This window comes from Drosophila serrata, unplaced genomic scaffold (assembly GCF_035046125.1).
Source record: "Drosophila serrata isolate PLE 108 unplaced genomic scaffold, ASM3504612v1 contig_184, whole genome shotgun sequence".
Taxonomy (NCBI): domain Eukaryota; kingdom Metazoa; phylum Arthropoda; class Insecta; order Diptera; family Drosophilidae; genus Drosophila; species Drosophila serrata.
Window position 1 is genome coordinate 577,033 of NW_028257082.1, and position 21,969 is coordinate 599,001.

The 21,969-nt window shown below is 40.3% G+C and overlaps 4 protein-coding genes across 6 annotated transcripts in view; 1 reads left to right on the top strand and 3 right to left on the bottom strand.

Moving 5' to 3' along the window:
- Positions 1-6,220, bottom strand: part of Hr3 (nuclear hormone receptor 3 ROR-beta) — a 40,501-nt gene extending 34,281 nt beyond the window's left edge. For both annotated transcript variants that reach the window (XM_086827710.1, XM_086827709.1), the window contains exon 1: positions 3,149-6,220. In XM_086827710.1, coding sequence (XP_086683836.1) covers positions 3,149-4,082 — 934 coding nt within the window. In that variant the 5' untranslated portion in view covers positions 4,083-6,220. The remainder of the gene's footprint in view (positions 1-3,148) is intronic.
- LOC110178276 (uncharacterized) lies at positions 5,025-5,603 on the bottom strand. The gene has a single exon (XM_086827711.1). It carries the CDS (start codon positions 5,601-5,603, stop codon positions 5,241-5,243), a length of 363 nt encoding a protein of 120 aa, XP_086683837.1. The 3' UTR covers positions 5,025-5,240.
- Positions 6,221-13,895: 7,675 nt separating the features above from the next.
- On the top strand, positions 13,896-19,655 carry Hdc (histidine decarboxylase). Of its 2 annotated transcripts, none has more exons than XM_020945360.2 (9): positions 13,896-13,965; positions 14,984-15,220; positions 15,486-16,064; positions 16,210-16,319; positions 16,462-16,515; positions 16,624-17,317; positions 17,597-17,742; positions 17,792-18,030; positions 18,147-19,655. In XM_020945360.2, exons 2-9 carry the CDS (start codon positions 15,193-15,195, stop codon positions 18,151-18,153), a joined length of 1,857 nt encoding a protein of 618 aa, XP_020801019.2. In that variant the 5' UTR covers positions 13,896-13,965; positions 14,984-15,192; the 3' UTR covers positions 18,154-19,655. The 2 variants fall into 2 exon arrangements, with proteins under 2 accessions (XP_020801019.2, XP_020801018.2); XM_020945359.2 differs by having other exon boundaries at positions 17,792-18,017.
- Positions 19,656-19,728: 73 nt separating this feature from the next.
- LOC110178303 (uncharacterized) lies at positions 19,729-21,919 on the bottom strand. The gene is made up of 5 exons (XM_020945393.2): positions 20,798-21,919; positions 20,595-20,739; positions 20,386-20,511; positions 20,181-20,330; positions 19,729-20,113 (listed from the first exon to the last, which is right to left on the bottom strand). Exons 1-5 carry the CDS (start codon positions 20,923-20,925, stop codon positions 19,874-19,876), a joined length of 789 nt encoding a protein of 262 aa, XP_020801052.1. The 5' UTR covers positions 20,926-21,919; the 3' UTR covers positions 19,729-19,873.
- Between the last annotated feature and the right edge of the window lie 50 nt (positions 21,920-21,969).

A 21,969-nucleotide genomic window follows, 5' to 3' on the forward strand; every position in this document is an offset into this window, starting at 1 on the left:
TACGACATCGCAGACCCAGCAGAGTATCGATGAAGTTTTGTTTTTTTGGCCAAAATCGAAAATATGATAATGAAACTTTGCCACGCTCGATTGGAAAAAAAGAAGAGGAAAAAGATATAATATATATATATATATAAAACAAAGTCTCATGTGGAGCTGACCTGGCTAATAGTCGATGGCAGATTCATGCATGAAATGCAAAACGTTGTCCAACCAAAAATTATAATGAACCCGGGGCCTGGGCTCCCCGTGTTCATATGGGAAATTACAACAATAAAACCCCCCAATATATATAGCAAAAGTGATAGTGCCAAGAGCCTGGCAAAAGATATATCTCGTAATCTGGCTTGCGACATCTGAAGATTCAGCGACAAAGTCCATCGACCACGTTCAGGGTCGTCTCATCTGCAGAAAGGTTCGGATGAAGAAAACCTTTATGTTTTTTTTGGTCGGTTTTACATCTTTTTTTGTTACTTTTGCCAACTAACATTATGTGGGCTAATCATTGTCAAATCCGCTTGTGGTGAATACATTCCCCTCTTAGTTAGTTAGTTGGTTACTTTGGTGGCTCGAAACGAGTTTTTTTTTTGCAAAACGATTTAAATCATTTTGAAAATTTCACGTGACGGCTAAAAGTACTTCACCATATATATATATATATATATATATATATATATATATATATATTTGCTTGAAACGAAATCGATTTGAGAGGAATTTCATAAAATAAGCTTATTAGTTTTATAAATAAATCATTAAGCAATAAAAAATTAATCCTGAAACAAGTTCAGTCGGTTTTTATGCTTTGAATCTTTAGGTAAACACTTTATATATTGTCAGAAAAACTTGTGAAATAGAATTAATATTTAAAAATAATTTAAATTATGCTATAAACTAAATATATTTTTATATTCTATCCATTCTATTCTAGTAGTCTTGCTTCATATTTCTCTATTTCATAAATCCATTGAACCCCCAAGAATTCCATTGATATTTCTGCCTCATTTGCAGAAAACGATAAGCTTCTGGTATTGAGAAAGCAGATAATCTCTTACCAAATCGAAAGGGTGATATATAGATATTTCCACTTCTTGAGGCTACTAGCAATTAGGTAACAATTCTTCAAATCGATCATCAATCATTGGGCTAAAAATACGACATTTTGGCCACCGCCCCGAACTGCTAATGAGCCGTAGAGCCGCGGTGGATACAAGGGTGGGCCCCCAGCGTTAAGATATCAACGGAACCCTATAAAATATAGATCAATCTTGGCCAAAACTATAGGGCTTCGGGACCAAAGAGAAGTCGTGTCAGTGACTGACACTCATTTGTAGTCATCAAGTGAACAGAACAGAACAGAATCAACTCACTGGCCCGAGGCGCTGCCAAATCAATTTTTCAGCTTAGCCATACCATGCGACTACAAATGAGCTCTCTGCTTGACTGAATGCACTGAGGAAAATGTAAGTAACTAATTAATGATTTTAATGAAATATAAAATTACGAGATATTTGGTAGGGAAAAAAGTTAAAAAGAACTCTAAAGCTATCTCATATATAGGTGCTAGATTTTGCCTTTAGTTGTTTAACCTCTGCTTGTGTGAAAAGTCAAAGAATCTCTTATTATAATTTATATATAATTATAATTTTTTTATATATTTTTTTGCGTGTATAAATGTTAATTCTATGCTAGCCAGTTAGGTTTTAGGCCCGAGTTTCGCTCTCAGTGCCTGCCTTCCGTCACTCCCTCTCGCACCTCTACCATCGCACCCACCACCTTTCCCCGACGTTCATTCAGCTAACTGTATAGTTTGTAGTTGACGTTTTTACCGCTAAGGTTCGTGATACGGTAAAAAAAATATGAGCCAAGCGGCAGAAGAACGGCTTGGGTGTTGCCGGTGGTAGTTGCTGCTGCCAGTTTTGCTGTGTATTGCCAGTAAAGCGTAAGAATCGCAAGAGAAGAGAACAGCTAACAGAACCTAATGGTAAAGAACAGCAGCTAGACTTGGCCAAAAGCTAAAGGCAGGCAGCCTAGCAGCGGCTTATTTAGTATGTCAAAACATGTTTTTTGTTGCTGCTGCTGCTGCTGCTGCTGTGTTTGTTGACTATGGAAAGTGGGACACTTGCCCCGCACCGAGTAGCTGCAGCCACACAAAGGTGAATAGCCAATAAATCGAGGCTTGTAAATTGAAAATTCTTTTTAGCCTTTTAGTTGTTTTAGTATGGGGTGTGTGTGTGCATAGTACACCTGTTGCTGCCGTCTTGAGTTGCCGAGATGTGTTGCTGATGTGTCAGCCTGTTAATTGCCGCCACCGCCCGGGGATGCTTGCGCAATCAGCAAGCGTTCATTTGCATATCTTTGGATGCGAATTCTTTTGCGAAGGGGGATTGAAGTGAGGGTGGGGTGTGCTTCATGTTTATGTTACCTGTGCCAGGTGATTACCAGAGCCATAGCTCTGATCAACCCGGCGGTCGCTTTGGGTGAGTGGTGCTCACTGCGGTTGCAGCAGTGGCAACAAGTGGAATGCAGCGAGGGGGGAATTTTATGGCATCTCTCAGGGCATCCTTGACTTGAGATCTTGAAGATTTCTGGCAAAGCCTAGATATCTGATGGGTTTCTTGGATCTTTAGAGTTGATTGCATAAACAATTGTTCATGAAATGAAGTTCATTTTGGGGAATATTAAAGACTAGACAAAGCTTAGTTTCAATAATACGAAATATCTGCTTTATGTTGTATTAAATCTTAATCAAAAAACGGTTTGAATAACCTAGATAAATAAGGATATTTAAGGATATGTATTTATAAAATATAGTTCAAAATTGTTGGTTTTCTAATCAGTTGCTCCCATTCTCTTAAACTTCTTTTATTGTTAAATTTTAAACCCAATATTTAATAGATATTGGTATTTTTATGAAGACAACAAAAATATAAATTTATTAAGAAAGATAATAGTCAAGACCTTATATATAAAATATAAACCCTAGTTTATGCCGAATTATTTTAATTTAAATTCACTTACTAAACTCCTGTAATCTCTTCTAACGAAAAATTAATATATAAATTCGACTTAAACTGGTTTTTAGCCATACCTAAACCTGGATTAGCTGGCATAGCCTTGGTTTTAAGCCTATTTCATTGGGATTTACCTGTCATAGCTCCATTGCTGCTGCCACTGCCACTGCTGCTGTTGCCATGGTGACTGCTGCTGCTGCTGCTGCCTGTCTCCCTAACAGCTGATGTTGCTGACGTGCTTGCTGTTCCTGTTGCTGCTGCTGCTGCTGCTGTTGCTGCTGTTGCTGCTGCTGTTGCTGCTGCTGCTGCTGTTGCTGCTGTTGCTGTTGCTGTTGCTGCTGATGCTATTGCTAATGTTGTGTTGGTGGCTGCAGGCTTCTGTGTATTGGTGAGCGGTGCCATGGGCGGCGGCGTTCGATCCTTGGATCGCTTTAGCTGGCCCAAGGCACTGATGTTGCTGGTATGACTCTCGGTGCTGCTGCTGGTGTTGCCCGCATTGCTGGCCATGTTTTTGCACACAGAGCTGATGTTGCTCAGGCTGCTGAAGCTGCTGAGACTGCTAAAGCTGCTGGAGCGCGCCAAGGCCGGTGGATCCGAGAGGAACTTCACCTGGTGATGATGCTGCTGTTGCTGCTGTGGTCTATTATGTTGCTGCTGCTGCTGCTGCTGCTGTTGCTGGGGCTGTGTCCTGCTGGTGGCCAACCTCTTGGGCGCCGGTGGCTCCTGCTCAGTCTCGTCCTCCTCTATGGCATCGGTTTCCGCCTCCAGTTCTGCCTCCAGATCTGTGTCCAGCTCTGGCTGCACGGTGGCTATGATGGTGCCATCCTCATTGGCCTGCTCAAAGCATACATCCAGCAAGGTGGCTCCTCCGCCGGCCTGCAGTCCGGCTATATCCTTGAGATCTATCCAGCTGGCACCCAACTTGTCTGCATCACTCAGGGGCAGACTGAGGACCCTGGTGTCACTCTCATCCACAATGTGAAAGGACTGTGTGGGTTCGATCTTCACGATGATGGGCTGATTGGCCAGGATCTGTGCTGGCGGCGCACTGCCCAGTAGGCTGGCCATGTTCTCCTCCTCCTCGTCGGCAGCCTCCAGCTCGCTGAGTTGCTGCTCAATCTGCAAGTATGTGCTGGTGCTGGGTCCCAGTCCCGACTGCAGTTTGAGCACCGTACACTTGTCCGTCTGCTGGTACTGATGCTGCTGCTGGGGTCGCTGCAACAGGGCCAATGCAGGAGCTCCTCCTCCTCCTCCTCCAGCTCCACCTGAACCCGCACCCGCACCCGCATCCGAGATGAAGGCCAGCGGTGGTGAGGTGCCCGTGGACTTGTTGGACACACTCCTTGCCGTGTGGATGAGCTGGGGTAGGGCTGCAGGAGCAGCACTGGAGCCACTACTCCTTGCCACAATGGTGGTATTGGCAGGCAGCGGAATTATGGATATGGAAGGCACCTTGCTGCGCAGATTGGCCACCGCCGCCGCTGTGGCAGCATCGGTATCGATATACACCTGACCACCACCCGAGGTGGTGGTGGTGGTGGTGGTGGTGGTGGTAGATGACGTGGATCTGGCCGAGGAGGAGCTAGAGGTGGTGCTGCCACTGCCCGCGGGCTTGGCCTGCTGGATCAGCAGGAGGTCTCTTGGCCTATCCGTTGTGGCGGCCGTTTCCTAACCAATATTCGCAAAGATTCAAAAGTATCTTGTAGATTTCTGCTAGGTATCTGTGCCTTGGCTTAATCACTAATCACTCACGGCTCACTTTCACTTGGTTCATTGCTTGCATTTATTTTTGGTGTATTTTTTGTTATAGAGGGGTGTAGAAGCACAACATCGAAATAAATTCAAAATCAGCCTTACGAAAGTGCACTTAAAAAATTGCCGAGACTAAAGAATGTTTTTATTTGTTGGTTAATTCCATTGGATTCCCTCTCGATTGCTTGTCAATTGGTGTAGATACCAGGGGTTTGGGGGTTTCACGGGGGAGGTGGTCTTGTGAGATGCACCTGTGCGTTTCGTTTCGTTTCGTTTTCGGGGCTCGTTTTTGGTTCGTTTTGCAGCTGGAAATACGCGTCGTATACTTAACGTAACTTTTGTGCCATGTCCTGAACTCAACTGTTTTTTTTATTAATAGATTTGATGCGTTTGGTATTTGATAGTCTTTGGTTTTTTGTTCTTAATATTTGTTTATGTTTTTTTTCTTGGCCACAATATGCTGCTGTTGTGGGGCTATTGTGCAGCAATTGTTGCTGTGTATCGGTGACTGTGACTGTTTCTGTATCTGTGTCCTTTAATGCTTGTGGTCGTTGTCATCCTCGCTTTCGTATCCTGCTGCTGCTGCTGCTGTTGCTGCTGTTGTTGCTGTTGTTGCTGCTGTTGCTGCTGCACATGCAACGCGTCGCCGCTGGATGGCTGCAAGGCTGCGCTGCAGCATTCGGTGGAAGCAGCGCCATTGGAACTCGACGACGTCAAAACAGTTGGAAGTGTGTCGCTGCTAATGCTCCTGCCTCTATGGCTGCCACTGCTGCTGTTGCTGCTTTTGCTGCTCCTGCTGCTGCTGCTGCTCCTGCCACTTCTGTTGATTTCCCACATTGCGGCACGCAACCCTCTTCTATGCAACCACCGCCACCCCTAAATGCCACCTCACAATCACAACAACAACAACAACCACCAGCTGTGTGAGTGAGTGGAAAGTGGCCACTGGGCTTTGGCTTTAACAATCGATTTTTCAGCGGCACACATGCAAATCGATAAATACAAAACACACACACAATTTGATAGCCTTATTCAACATGTTATTTTGATTTAATTTCCCCATAAAGTCTCGTTTTGATTTCGATTTTCACACTTTCAAGTATTCTGCAATTTTTCCAACGCGCGCGTTTTTCCCTTTGTATTTTGTTTATTTTGTTTTTATTTTCCGTTTTTCTGTTTCGCACAAAACTGCAAAACAGCAGCTGACCGGAGCTGCGTCCTTTACAGGAATGTGTCCCAAATTCGAGTGCCACAAACACAGTTCGACGTTGTGGCGCTGCACAAACTTTCCGTTTCGTGGGGGTTGCGACTCAGTTTTCTGTGCGAAAATCGCAATAAGGAGAGTACAAGTGTGTGTGTATCCCCGCATGCAACTCGGAAAATAGGGCTCGCTGCGAACTGCTGCGAAAATAGGGTTAGTAGGCATAATGCCAAGTGCATAGCCAGGAAAAACTGGAAGCGGCAGCCCGACGATGCCGCCAACGGGTGAGGCGAGCGAACGAGGAAACTCGGCAACGATTCGGGAAACTCGGAAAATCGGAAGCGTACAATGTTGCGCAGCTTTTCCACCCTTAGCACCAGGGTGAGACAGGGTGTGAGTGCTTGCCTTTGTGGGAAATTCCCACTGTGGTGGGAAAAGCACTACAGAGGAAATTTCTGCACACTCGAGGTGGATAGGAAAAAGGGCGGCAGTTTTTAAATTAGTGAAAACTACAGGGACATTTTCTTATTTATAAAACTAAAAGACTTTCTTTGGGTTTCTATTAATATATTCAAACATAAATAGATAAAACATTTAATTAAGATATTAAAGGTGTTCCGAGATTAAAAAGAGATTTCAAATTATAATGATTCATCGCTTTACTCATATACATATATTAAAATATATATGCAAACTTATATGTAAAGCAGATACAAAGGCTTAAAAATGTTTTTTAATTATACCTATGCACAAATACATAAACGTATGTTAAAAACATCAAATAAAGTCCATTAAATATACTAGTAAATAATATTTAAAGCACAATTTAATTTAAATAACAAATAATATTTTACCAATGTTTAGAATAAATTTCTGTCTTGATGGATTCACTATTTAAAAGTTTCCAGTAACAAAAATAAATCAAAAATTAATTGCAGAAATTTGTTAATAACCTACACTGCTTTATCCATAAAAAAACCCTTTAATTTATCTGTAAAAAATAAACCCAATAACAGCTATATAACCGCAATAATTCATTCCATAACTGAACGCGAAGTGACCCCCAAGAGAATATGGCAAGAAAAAAAAAGGGAGAACAAGTCGGGCATTGGCCAACTTTGTAAGCGCAAATTTGGACTAATCGCCTAACTGGGCCCAAACCTAACAGATCTCGGATATTGGCCATCATTAGAGGGGCCCTCTGATGTCTGATTCGTAGCCAAGAGTCAAGCATTGGCATTAATATTTCATGTTTTTCCGTTGCTTAAATCATGTTAGATTTATTTTGTGGTGCTTTTCGAGCTGCCTGCCTGCCTGTTGGCCGCTTGCGCAACGACAATCAAGCAGCTAACTGGTTCTGCCAGCTACTTGCAGCTAACTTGGCTAAAACACCGTTGGTTCTAACGTGAACGTGAAAATGTGTGCCTCACCGTTGTAAACTTCTTGCGGCTGCTGGTTGCCTCATCTATTGCAAGTCTGTGCCGATTCTAACCTGTTTTCTTCTGCACAAACTCTCCGAAAAAGTCCCGTAAGAAAGTCCCAGTTATTCAAGAGGAAAACCTGTTACACGCAACTGGCTCAAAGCTGATTGCCAAGAAAACAGAGAAGAAAAAAAACACGAAAAAAGAACATCGGTGAACAGAAGAACTTGTAGCCACAATAGCCACCAAGAAAAACACGTTAGTACCGTTGCCTCGGATTCTTTGTTGCGCAACTGTGTTGCAAGATTAGCTGCGACTTCCAACCTCCAACTGGTTTATTGCAGCCCCGCTGTCGATGAGGCAACATTTTGCCCATTGCCGTTGTTGTTCTCTCTGTGTACCGTGCCGTGCTGCCTTGAAGATGTGGTAAAATGGTAAAAATCTTTTGGCTAGAATCGGAAATCCAGCAGCTAGGCCCCACCAAAAAGACGGCTTCGTTGCGTTTGGATTGCATGTCTTGCAGCTTGACTGCATATCACATCCATTTATTTTGCGGCTATTGAAAGCCGTTGCCTTTTTATAATCAATTAATGTTTATTTTTTCATTATTATTTTTATTTTGTCTAATGATTCCATTAGGCGGTTTGGTCTTAGCCAAGCAAGGTTGACGTTGGCCCAGAGAAACTTCAAACTAGCTTTGGCAAATTGGTTTCATAAAGAAAACAATGTAGAAAATATTGTAGCTTTAATTAAATTACTTAAATATGTCTTTTTATGAATTTAAATTATAACTCAATGTAGGGATAAATAATATATATATTTTTTTTTAACATAAAATATTACAATTTGTATGTGTTGAAAGGCCATAATTTTCCCAAAGCCTTGTTTAAAATTTAGAAGTAATGTATGTAAACTTTTATGTTGTTTTTTTATCAAATAAAAAATAGTTAAGAGTTAAGCCTGATATTGAAAGATAACATTCTAAGATTATATATTTGCTTAAGCTAATTATTTTTAGTATCCGCTTTAATGTGCATTCTCTTTTGGTCTTGTTTTGAAAATTAATGCAAGTCAATTACGTTTTTAATTTGACCAAAGTTTGACCTTATATCGAAAATGCTACAATTGAAACGTAATTGATGATCAATTTATATTTTATATCTTATATTTTTTATTCTTCTCTTAAAAGTAGCGCAGATTAATTAATTAATAAAAACATCTAAACATAAAAGATCATCTTTACTTACTCAGCTTCCTTCTTTTTAATGAAATATCAAAAACTGAGTAACAAATATCATTGTAATATTATTAATAACAATAATAAATAGATAATAAATATTATTGAAATATTCGTAATAAAATTGTATCATATCTCCTATGACATCCTATATCCTATTATATCTCAATGATTTGATCCATGATACATTTATTTTAAAAGTAATATAGTAATTAGCTTTATATATTTGTAGATATGGTCATAAATATGATATGGTCATAAATCTGTCATCGAATTTAAGTATTTAATTTTATGGTGTTATTGAAATTAGGGCTTTATATCAAAATGGTAAATAATTCATAAAAAGTATTTAATTTTATGGTGTTATTGAAATTAGGGTTTTATATCAAAATGGCAAATAATTCATAAATAAGTAATAAAACAAATAATTGCTGATATAATCTTCCATTATATTAAAATATCAATATAATTACTACCATTAATCCCTTTTCATCCCTTTTCATATCTTATTTGAAGTATACATATCTTTTTAATTTTAAATATACATACATCTTACAATATAATATTATCCCTTCACCTCGCACTCACCTCTAATGGTGCTTGGCATGGTAGTTCCAGATTCTTGGCTCTCATCAATGGACTGGATGACTTTCATTCACACACACACTCACTCGAACTCATTGGAGCAGTGTCAAGGCTTTGAACTCTTTACTCGACCAGATCATGATCATGATCACAGAACCCGCGAATTAGTTCAAACAGTTTTCAAACGGTGAAATTAGCCGGTGACGGGAACGTTGATGATGATGACGATGACGATGACGATGACGATGGCGATGATCACTCGCTGGCGAGCGGAACGAAGCGGCTCGGAACGGATCGGGTCAGGAAGGAGAGCTTGTGAATCAGATTCGGAATCGGAATCTGAGATCCGGAATCCGTGTGGACTGGACTGGACGTGGGGACAATCGATTGCACACTAAATGGCGAGAGGCCGAGTCGAAAGACCCGTTGCATCCCATGATCATGATCATGATCATCATCTTCTTCTTCAACTGCGGTGGAAGTGGAATCATCATCCTCGGGCGCTAACCGGGAAACCTGTGCGGAGGCGAGCAAAAAAAAAAAAAAAAGTAATAAGAAGAATAAAAGAAACCAGCTGAAACCGAAACAGAAGCTCAGCCGAGAAAGGAGAAAGGAGCTCCAAGAAGTTAGCACACACGCACAACACCAATACCACCATCACCACCACACCTGTAAGAATTCCTGCTAATTAAATGCGTGATCACTGCCCAAAAATATCCACGCAGCAACCGAAAATATGAAGAAAAAACAGTGGAGTCTTACTAAGGAGAACTGGGGTGTCCAGATACTTTACAGATCGGGGCTTTTTTTTTGGTGATTAAAAGTATATAACATAAATACATTTTAAGAAAATGTTGTGATGTGTATTAGATTAACATATTCTAAAACGATATCAAAAGATTCTCCAATAAATTTCAAAGAAATCAAAAGATACCTAAAGCTACTAAAAGATATGAATAAGTATCAGGATATACTAAAAGGTTCGAAAATGTTATCAAAAGATACGAAAAGATATTAAAATATAGCAAAAGATTCAATATATCAAAAGATCGTAAATCGAATTTTATACTATGCTTGATATTGATGAAGTTATTTATTGTCTTTGGAAAAAATTAGTCATATTATTATTATTGATTTACCCAATTTTAAAAGGTGACCATGGAGCAACAACAATTAAATAAAACACCAACTATATGGCTTTCAAATGTGCAAAATATATTTAAAAAATATTTATGATTGTTTTCAAAAATTATATATTAAAAAACTATACCGCCTTTACCAGATAAATTTAACGTATTTCCGTAGGAAATAATTAATCATAACTAAGCCAAAAATGCATTAATTTTAATTCGGAAAGCTACCCCATGTTAGTTTTTATTAGGTTAACAAATCTGCATACTGGCTTTTAAAATTTTAAAGATTACATTTTATTTGTAAAAATTTGACAATTTTAATGATGTAACCCCTTATAAACTTTACAAAATTTTGAAAAAACTTGATTGTGTCCGGAGATAGCTAGATCGTTTCAGCTCTTGATGCTGATCAAGAATATATATACTCTATAGGGTCGGAAAAGACTCCTTCATTGTTTTGTAGGCTTCTGACTTAAAATACAATATCCTGAAGGGGAACAAAATTAGTTTTCGACTTAAGATATATTTCGCATACATGGCGTATACTTAACGTGAAAGCTCTTAAATTACGTATACGCCATGTGTGTCTTAAGGAAGAATTGTTTAAGTATTAGAAATTTAAGTAGTTTTAGTTAAAAATTTAAATATAAGATCGAATCAGAAATCAATTATAACTAAGTTACAAATATTTCATAGTTGAAATTGTTCAACAAATCAAAGTTTAAAATACTCATAACTAAGCCAAAAGAGCAGTAATTTTAATTCGCAAAGCTGCGTTATGTTAGTTTTTGTTAGCCTAATAAATCTGCATACTCAGATTAAAATATAAAAAAATTCAAAATTTTTGCCAAATTTTGACAATTTTAACGATGTAACCCCTTATAAAATTTTCAAAAATTTCAAAAAAATTAATTTTGACCTAAAATAGCTAGAACGACTCAGCTGTTGATGCTGATCAAGAATATATATACTTTATAGGGTCGGAAATGATTTCTTCACTGCGTTTTAAGCGTCTGATTGAAATTATAATACCCTGCCAGGGAATAAATATAGATAATATATCTTAAACACTATCTTAGATATTATATAAATATTGGTTATGTATTATATAATTTTATTATTATAAACAGTACCTTTTTGGTATATAATTAATATAAGAGGATCTTTAGAATTGTATCTTGATATTCAGACAAGATTGGGATATAATATTTCATGAGTCTGTTAAAACACTATATTATCTCTACTCAAAAAGATTTGTCTTATGGAAGTACAACTGTATTGAGAGTTTACAGATACAAATACCACATGCCGTGAGCGGAGTCATGCGTGCATTTCATCAGAGATTCACAGATGGGATGTTATGTCCGAAAGTTCGGAACCCCAAAGTCATAGTACTCGAACTCATACTCATACTCGCAATCGTACTCGTATTTGTAATCATACTCGAAAGAGTCAGAGACCCGAAACCCGTGACGTTGTTGTATCTTTTGTGCTTGTTGTTGTCTCTTTTTATTTTTTTGGGGCCCGTCATTGGAGCTTGCTCAGTTGCACCTTTAATCGCTGAATAAACAGGAAGACTTCTACGGCAAACACACACACACACACTCAAGCTGAGAGAGAGAGAGAGAGCGGGGGAGAGGTGAAAAACAGGTTGAGAAGTACCGCTAAGCGGACAGCAGCAGCAGAAGAAACAGAGGCCCCAACACTCAGCAACGGAGGTCAACGAACGTTCTTAGCGCTCAAGAATGAAGGAATCAAAACACACGAAAAAAAAACCCAGGCAGAGCGAATAAGAGAGTGTCAAAGAGACGGGGAGTAAAGAAAGTACAAAGAGAGAGAGAGCGAGAAAACCTAAGCGATCGCTCTAAGAGAAAGCACATACAGGTGAGCCACAAAAAAAGCAAAGAGAAATGGATCTTTCCTTGTTTTCTTCCCTGTTTTTGTTGTGCTCTTTATGATTTTTCGTATGCACATGCACTTTTGAAACGTTTTTTTATCTGTTGCTTACAGCTAAATAAAAGCTTACACAAAATGTATTTATAGACGCAAATTTAATAAGAATGCAAATAAAGAGCGAGTGGGGGGGAGCAGAACAAAAGCCGCTTTGTAACTGTTGCTGCCAAAAGAAACTGAAATTCTTATTCTTATTGCTTAATATTTGGTAATACACATACACACACACAAACACACACACCAAAGCGACGTGCAAAAGCCATTCAATGTAGCGGTATTTTGTCGAAAATTTACAGAGTCTCCGCGGAGACGAGTACAAAGCTCATTGACCCCTCTCACTGTTTCTCTTTCTCTATCTCCTTCTCTGTTTTCCCTGGTTCCTGGGTCTGTCTACCCCCCACCCCTTTGGCTTGTAACAAACAAGTGTGTAATGATTTGCTTCTCTGATATTTCGGGGCGTTTCGAAGTTAAAATTCCAACTAACTACAGATTTTATTTCAGATTTTATGCCTTCCTGTTCGCTTCGAATTTTCCCTTGGGAAATGTCTGTTAATCTGGTCAAATGGTGGTATTTACAGTTGTTTGAGACGAACAGAAAAGGAGGCTGCCTGTTGATCCTGCCTGGATTTGCCCGCCAGCGATTGGTCAGCTGTTTAGGTGCCTACAAACAGGACACTCGACGCCATTGGCCATTCCTTAAACCTCCCTCTCTCATCGTCTCTCTTTGTCTCGCTTCCTTCGTCCTGTTCGGTGTCCTTTTTGTTGGTCGGCAACAGCCTGTTGCTGATTTTAAATACTCTTTTAAACGAGGAAAGAATACCGAGAGGTTATAGAAATAAAAGGAGTAAGATTATGAAATGTAATTTATATTAATATAGTTAATAATTACATCAAGTTTTAGTATGTTTAATTTAGCATTATTTTCGTGAAATAAAATAATTCAGGTAACTTATAATTCTATATTGCTTGCTTAAAATAATTGTCAATTGAAAATATTTATGTATATTATTTAATGCTTATTTTAAAGATGAAGAACGTTTAACTTATTTGTAAAGGTTTTGGATTTCTGCTTGATTCGATCTTCAAATAATTGCACAAGTTGAAGCTGAATAATAATATAATTATAAATACTACAATACAAATTTAATTATTAAATATATTATATATATTATTCATTATTATTCTTGTATTTTTCCATCTTCTTCTGCTTGATTCGATCTTCAAATAATTGCACAAGTTAAAGCTGAAAATTAATATAATTATAAATACTACAATACAAATTAACGGCTTTTTAAATATTATTAAAAATTGTATATATATTATTTAATATTATTCTTGTATTTTACCATTTTGCTTTAGGTTTGTTTCAATAAAACCTAATTTGTGAAGAGTATTTAAAGTTCGTGAAGGGTAACTAAATTATCCTTGCTGCTCCCACTCCTTCGCGCTAAGCTGATTGTTGTTGTCACTCATATTAGGAAAATAGCCATCCTGCTGTTTAATCGCATTTTCATTGGATGAAAATGTCCTTCCACTGGCCCGAAGCAAAGCAACAGTTGCCGAGTATAAATAGATCCTGGCAGCCACAGATTTCATTCAGTTCGATTCTGGGTCGAGTCCTGTGCGTGGTGACTTCTGTTTCGATTGTGATTTTGTGTGTCTAAATTGGGTAATAAAATAACAAGAAGTTCTAAACATTGATTAATTAAAATTCAAAAATTTCCGGGATGGTTAAATGTGCAAAATTATAAATATATCTCTTTAAAATTTATCAGAATTTGCTCGTGTTGAAGATTTTGAAAGCCATAAAAAATATTTAACAAATATTTTTACTTAAGCTTTAAATACAATATAATTCTAAAATATCGTTTAATTATAAAACTATGTTAACCCGATGATTCGAATTATAATTATAACATTAATTTGTTGGAATTTATGGCCACAAATTTCAATCTACAACTCCATCGCCAGCAACATTGTGTGTGGAATTCTTGGACTATCAACATTGGTTAAACATTAAATGTAATAAACAATTAAATGCAATCAACATTCATGTTTTTCTTCGTTCTAAATGCATGACAAAATGCAGTTGAAATATTTGAGTTGCACGAGTCACAGATCAGCCGAGATATATATTTAATTGTCGGTATTTAGAATATATATAATCGAGCTATGACGGAGTCAGCAAGCATAAACAATTAAAGAGAGAGAGGGAGCGTTTTTGACAATTTAAACGGAATTTTGTTGGGGATCGTTAGTGATCTAAATCCCCTTTGCCGCCGCCCCCCAGGTATCGTGCCGGGCAGGTGGATTAACTGACATTTATTTCCATGTTCCGACAACTTGTCGACACAACATCCCACCGAGGGAATCGTATCGGATTGGATTTTCATATGGTATCTAATTGATTTCTGTGGTCCTATAAAAGCAGGCCACGAACCCGAAAGCCCCTTAGTTATATAGAACAAATATTATCGCTGGCTTAATTGGGTGAGAGAGACCCCTTTTTCCAGCACCTAGGTCCACCCCTGTGTTTTCACAGCTGACGGTATTTCCAAGCGCTTTTCATTCTTTCTTCCAGAAGCCCCACAAAATCGGAAGTGTATCACTATTTCAATATATTTGTTCAACGCTTTTGTTTCTCTGTTGCTCTGTTTTTATTTTTTCCTGGTGGTGCCAACGGTCAGCGGTTGACATTCCTCCTCCACAATTGCCATTCCGATTTAGCCCAAAGTCACACGAAAAATGGAGCTGGCCTAAGCGAGAGACAAAAGTCCAAACGGGATTAGGCCAAACTCACAGCGATTCAGTTAACAGATACAAACACTGATTGCGTACGACAATTGCACAGGATCTGCGTCAGCAACAAAAGGGGTTAAGCGAAACGGATTGCAGCATGGACTTCAAGGAATACCGCCAGCGGGGTGAGTTTTGAGCCAAGTCCAAAGACCATAATAAAGGGCCATAAAGCCATAAACACAGCGGCAGACATGTATGTAAATGCCGGACTGAAATCCCGTCCAACGGGGCGTATATTTGATTAAACCCGAGGCGAGGATTTGTCCCAGCCGTTTGTCTTCGTTTGATGGCCAAGTAATTGAATTCTATAAAAAGCCCAGCTATTAGCCATATACATATATTGATTGCGTAGAAACTTTTACTTTAATTTAATATTATATCAATTTAAAGGCAAAGAAATGGTGGACTATATAGCCGACTATCTGGAGAATATACGCGAGCGTCGTGTCTTTCCGGATGTGAGTCCCGGCTATATGCGTCAACTTCTGCCCGAATCCGCTCCCATTGAGGGCGAGGCCTGGCCCAAGATCTTTGCGGATGTGGAGCGGATTGTTATGCCTGGCATCACCCACTGGCAATCGCCGCATATGCATGCCTACTTCCCGGCCCTCAATTCGATGCCCTCGCTCCTGGGTGACATGCTGGCGGATGCCATCAATTGCTTGGGCTTCACCTGGGCCAGCTCACCGGCCTGCACGGAGCTGGAGATCATTGTGATGAATTGGTTGGGCAAGATGATTGGTTTGCCGGATGCCTTTCTTCATCTGAGTCCCAATAGCCAGGGCGGCGGTGTACTCCAGACGACGGCCAGTGAGGCAACGTTGGTGTGTCTGCTGGCGGGACGCACACGAGCGATCCAGCGATTCCATGAGCGGCATCCTGGTTATCAGGATGCGGAAATCAATGCCCGACTGGTGGCCTATTGTTCGGATCAGGCGCATTCCAGTGTGGAAAAGGCGGCTTTGATTGGTGGGTTTTGTCCTTTAACTATATTCATTTTAACAAAATAATCTAATGGGATCTATAAGATTTCCTTCGAGTCCTTGCCTATGTACTTTTTATTGTTTAAGCCGCTTATGGTCTAAGCTACACACTCTCTCTCTCTCTGCTCTAGGACTCGTCAGGATGCGGTATATCGAGGCGGACGAGGACCTGGCCATGCGCGGCAAACTGTTGCGCGAGGCCATCGAGGATGACATTAAGCAGGGCCTGGTCCCCTTCTGGGTGAGTGGCATTCTGTCAAAATTAATTGGACCAGCTCCGGAGACATTCGGAGACTTTGAGACATTCTCAATTCGCAGCGACTCCCACAGGAGCCAATTAATACATGTCAGCAGTTAAGTGTCCTTTTGTGATTTATTTTTAGGTCTGCGCCACACTGGGCACCACCGGCAGCTGCAGCTTTGACAACCTGGAAGAGGTGGGTAATGTCCAGGGAGTAATTACCACAAATATTGGCAATAAGCTACTTGCTTTTATACTAATTATTTGCTGGAATAGTATCAATTGATTTATATATCCCTTCCAGATCGGTTTGGTTTGTTCGGAGCACCACCTGTGGCTCCATGTGGATGCCGCTTATGCGGGCAGCGCTTTCATCTGCCCGGAATTTCGCACCTGGCTGCGTGGCATTGAGCGGGCGGACTCGATGGCCTTCAATCCCTCCAAGTGGCTGATGGTGCACTTTGATGCCACTGCTCTGTGGGTGCGGGACAGCACTGCGGTGCACAGGACCTTCAATGTGGAGCCATTGTATCTGCAGCATGAGAACTCTGGTGTGGCTGTGGATTTTATGCATTGGCAAATCCCACTGAGCCGTCGCTTTCGGGCTTTGAAGGTGTGGTTCGTCCTTCGGTCGTACGGGATCAAGGGTCTGCAGCGGCACATCCGGGAGGGAGTGCGTCTGGCCCAGAAGTTCGAGGCTTTGGTCCTGGCCGACCATCGGTTTGAGCTGCCTGCCAAGCGGCATCTGGGACTGGTGGTGTTTCGCATACGCGGTGATAACGAGATCACCGAGAAGCTATTGAAGCGTCTGAATCATCGCGGTAACCTGCATTGCATACCCTCATCGCTGAAGGGTCAGTATGTGATTCGCTTTACCATCACCTCGACGCACACGACACTGGATGATATTGTCAAGGATTGGATGGAGATACGGCAGGTGGCCTCCATGGTCCTGGAGGAGATGAATATTACCATTTCCAATCGCGTGTATCTCAAGGGTAAACGGAAGGCCTATTGTGTCTAGCATCCGGTTCCGCTTCTGCTCCAGCTCCTGCTCCTACTTCCGTTTCCGTTTTCGTTCCTATGTTGCGTTACCATTTTGTGTTATTTGTATTTTGTGTTTGTTAATGCACTTCGATCCACCTTGGCATCGTTTTCTTCGAGAATATATTTCTGTTCGTTCCTGTATTTGTTTTTATTTTTTAATAATACTTTTATAAAATATTATATTATTTTTTATATTAAAAATACATGAATAAATGTTTTTTTTTCTCTAGAAACCAAGGAGAAAAATGAAGCCTTCGGCTCGAGCTTGTTGCTTTCGAATTCTCCGCTCTCGCCCAAGGTGGTCAATGGTTCCTTTGCGGCCATCTTCGATGCGGATGAGTTTCTGGCCAAGACCTATGCTGGAGTACGGATAGCGGTGAGTGGATTCTTTGATCCCTCGGCCTCTTAAACCTTTGATTTTGCAGCATCAGGAATCCCCATCGATGAGGAGACGTGTTCGTGGCATCCTTATGTCTGGCAAACAATTCTCACTGGACTCGCACATGGACGTGGTGGTGCAGACCACCCTGGACGCTGGCACTGGTACCACCAACTCTTATGGACGCAGTGCTGTGCGGGATTCCCAGCAAACACAGGCAGTTGCCGGTGGTCAGGCCAGCATTCGCGAGGACAACGAGGAGTCGCCGGAAGGTATGAAACCCAGGTAGTGTAGTCGTCCCTCTAGATCTATTGCTAGTGGCTAGTTGGCCCTCAAGAGTCCCTGTGGAATATGTGGGAATCCCTGCTAACCATCTCCATGACTTGTTTTCTAATTTCTAGAAACTGAATTGCTGTCCCTGTGCCGCAACTTTAGTGTCCTTGCCCCCGCTTCATGCCCTCCCATTCATGCCCACTCCCTGTCCACGCCCAGTGGCAGCTGCAGCTCCGCCTCACGCTCGCACTCACACTCCCACTCGCTCTCACAGTCCTTCTCCTCCAAGTCGCCTCCCCTTAACCAATTCCGACCCATTGCCCTGTGTGGCATGATTCCCAGCCAATCCCCTTTGCCCCTGAGCCTGCCTCTGCCCCTGGCTAGTAGGGATGTCACCGTATCCGTGGATAGCCTGCTGACTCCAGTCACCACCTGCAACATGTATCATGGCAAGCGATTCCTGGAGCCACTCGAGACCTTGGCGGCCAGCAGTGCCTCCTTTAGCAGCAGCATTTTTCGCCTACCCACGCCCCTGGCCACGCCCACTTTGGAGCAACCGGAAGAGGATCCGGACTGGCCGGCCAAGACCTTTAGCCAGCTGCTAATGGAGCGGTATTCCTCGCAATCACAATCCCGCTCCCACAACTCCCTCTCCTCCTCCTCGACGGACAGCAGCCTACTCAGCAGGGACGGAGCCACGCCCACGCCCACGCCGATGGGCAGCCTGGATGAGCTGGCCACACCGTTGCTGGAGTCCTTTGCCTCGCCCAACTCACAGCCCATGCTCTCCGCCCGAGGAATGGGACAGGAGCAGCGCGAGAGGGAGAGTGACTCGGATGCAACCATTTGCTCGGCAACCTCCTCGATGGAATCGCTTTAGTCCTTGAGATCTTAAGTTAATACTATTCTGCAGATACATATATATTATATATTAGAGATTTGTGGATATCAAAAATAATGGGGATTTAAAGATCAGAAGAACTTTGATTTTTGGAAGAATAGAATTTGGTAACAAGTTTAAAAATGGGGTTTATAATATTACTTAATATTTGTAGAATGTATCAACTTATTTGAGCAAATTTTCAAAGCCTTCCTATACTTAAATATTTTATTTAAGCCAAAATAATAATGGATTGTTATTTATTTCTGTAGTAAAACTTCCTTAGCTTGTGAAAAACTCATTTCCGATCCTTTAAAGTTAATCTAACAATCTATCTATATAGACTTCGTCTTTCCGAAGTTAGTTTCTTTTTTTGTTTGGTATTTGTTAAATCATATTTTTTCAATGAATGTACCCATTAATATCATAAGCCAAAAAATGTCCTAGTTTAACCTAGATTCCTACTATATCTCAGCTTATTTGTACATATAAATATGTCCATAGGTATGTGAGGAAGTGCTCCTGGGGGAGGCGGAAGTGTAAGTCATCTATTGCTGCTGTGCAATCAATCAATAATGAAAACCAATCGTAGAGTACCAATCAATGTTGAGTATATAATATATATATATAACCTATATCCTATTGTAAGATATCAACTGATACTGAGCAGCTACTACTACTATCCGGTTTACAAAATTAATCCATGTTTAGTCAAAGAAATCCGATTAAAGTTTCAAAGGTTCTCCAGTTACACTCACCCGAAATGCGTTTTAATCTTGGCTTTTGGGTTTCTGTTAATATGATGCACCCCAAAAGAAATACAAGAAATATTTGGATGCTTTTGAAGCTTAATTCATACAACGAAAAATTTTAATTTTCAAAACATTCCGAATTTTGAATTGAATTTCATTCAATAGGTCTTAAATGCGATATCGAGATTGAAGTGCGTTTTCCCAAACAGCGTCTGGAACATATCTATTTCATATACCTTGCCTCGGGAGTGGGTGCGGTAGTTGCAGCCGTTGTGGATTTGGTTGCGGCTGTGGTTGTGCTGCTTTGACGATTGGCGATTTGGTAGATTACCTGGGCATAGAAGGTCAGCAGGAACAAGATGATAAAGTCCAGGAAGAGTATAAGCGAGGCCAGCAGGAAATCGCTCAGCCGCATCTCAGCAAATCGTCCGCCATTGATGGTCTGGGCATGGTACATAACGAACTAGGGCCAGAATGGGATTTTAATTTTAATTGCTCTTCGGATTCATAGAACTTATGCAAATCCTTACCAGCAGCACAACAATGCTGATGAAGATTTGGAAAACCACAAAGGAGTACCGCATTCCGAGTATAACGTGCATCATGATGAAATATATGGTGGCCACAAGGAAAACGAAGGCCAACACGAACAGGGTCACCACGTCCAGCGTCAGGTCATGCTGCACGACACACATTTACACAAAAGGATTCCTAAGTAAAGGGTTTAGTTCTTACCGGTATAATTGATCCAAGTAGGATAAAAATGAAGAGCATAAGCACGCATATAAAGAACCACAAAACTAGGTCCGGCCATGGCGCTTTGGCCGCCAAGGCAAAAAGTCCGATAATCACGAACTCAACCTGGTAAAGAGCGATTTCAGATAATAGATTGATTAGAAAGGATCCATGGAAACACACACATAAAGCACTAAAAAGAAACTCACTATTAGAATGGTAAACACCCAGTTGAGACCAATGATATATCGGATTTTCTCGATGAAGATAAACAAAGTCAGCAATATCATGGCCAGTGCAAAGAAGATCACACTGATCCAGTACAGGTCAAGAAACAGTTTTCTTGCATCCGCTCTAAAACAGACAAAGGCAATAGCATATCGAACATTACTCCCCAAAACCCCAAACTCACATCATGGAAATCACGAGCCACTGGATGAGGGCCAACACCATCCAGATGACGGTCAGCATGTAAGCGGTGCATGCAAACTTACGGCGGGCTCGCCGGTACGCCTGCATTCTCTGACGACGTTCATCCATGATTGCTGTAGGTTTTCGGAACTTCTGTGTGGGATATGAGGAAAATAGGAATAGGCCAGAATAATGTTCAAACGTAATGGTGAATTCAATGCCACTCTGATTTACATTTTTCTATGCTACCCCTAGCAATAGTCGATGCCTTTTGAATTCAACCAGGCCGATGCCTGCCTGGGGTAAACGAATAGTTTTTGAATCTTTTTGTTTGCTTAATAATAATATTCATGCGTATGCATATTAATATTACGAAATTTTCTTTAAACAAGAAATTTAGTTAAAGTCGGCATACCGCAGTTTGTATACCTTCGCAGAATGTAATTAGATTATTTATATTTTAAACAATCAAAATATTACACAGTTAACATATGTTAAAAAACAACGAAGTAATGCCTACTTTCATTACATTCATTTATACATAATATATATATAGTTTTACATTTCCCTATACATTTCACGATTTTTCCTATTAAGTATATGATTTAGTAGTCCGATTTTCATAAAATTTAAAACCCAAATTCTGGAATTATTTAAAATAACCAAATCTCAAATAAGAAGAAAATATATTGTAAACGGAAAGAGCTTTAACTTGTTTTTCTTAAAATTTACCATTCGTTCCTGTGACAACGATATCATATAGTCGTCCGATCCGGAATGGAACGGATATTAATAAAAGTAAGAATATATAGAAGACTAACTGCAAATTTTTACTCCGATAGCTTTAAAATTGAGTTTCTAGTTCGCATTTAACCGGATAGATGAGCATGGATAGATCAGCTCAGCAGTTGATGTTGATCAGGAATATATATACTATATAGGGTCGGAAATGTCTCCTTCATTGCGTTGCAAACTTCTAATTAAAATCAAAACACCTCTCAAGGGTATAAATATTAAAGAAAAGAATGACATATTTATATTTTAAAAGTTCTGTGGAAGTTTAGAGGATTCTCCGAATATAAATGATAATCTAACAGCCTAAATTATACCAAAATATATAAATAATAATTAAGACATTCCAAAATAATTATAGCTGTATAAACAACACTGGAA

Bases quoted from the DNA above. Each gene is read 5' to 3' on its own strand.
- LOC110178276 (XM_086827711.1), bottom strand. From the start codon at position 5,603: ATGTGGGAAATCAACAGAAGTGGCAGGAGCAGCAGCAGCAGCAGGAGC.
- Hdc (XM_020945359.2), top strand. From the start codon at position 15,193: ATGGACTTCAAGGAATACCGCCAGCGGG. The intron at 16,320-16,461 runs GTGAGTGGCATT...ATTTATTTTTAG, and splicing joins AGGGCCTGGTCCCCTTCTGG to GTCTGCGCCACACTGGGCAC. The intron at 16,516-16,623 runs GTGGGTAATGTC...TATCCCTTCCAG, and splicing joins GCTTTGACAACCTGGAAGAG to ATCGGTTTGGTTTGTTCGGA.
- LOC110178303 (XM_020945393.2), bottom strand. From the start codon at position 20,925: ATGGATGAACGTCGTCAGAGAATGCAGGCGTACCGGCGAGCCCGCCGT. The intron at 20,740-20,797 runs GTGAGTTTGGGG...TGTCTGTTTTAG, and splicing joins TGGCTCGTGATTTCCATGAT to AGCGGATGCAAGAAAACTGT. The intron at 20,512-20,594 runs GTGAGTTTCTTT...GCTCTTTACCAG, and splicing joins GGGTGTTTACCATTCTAATA to GTTGAGTTCGTGATTATCGG.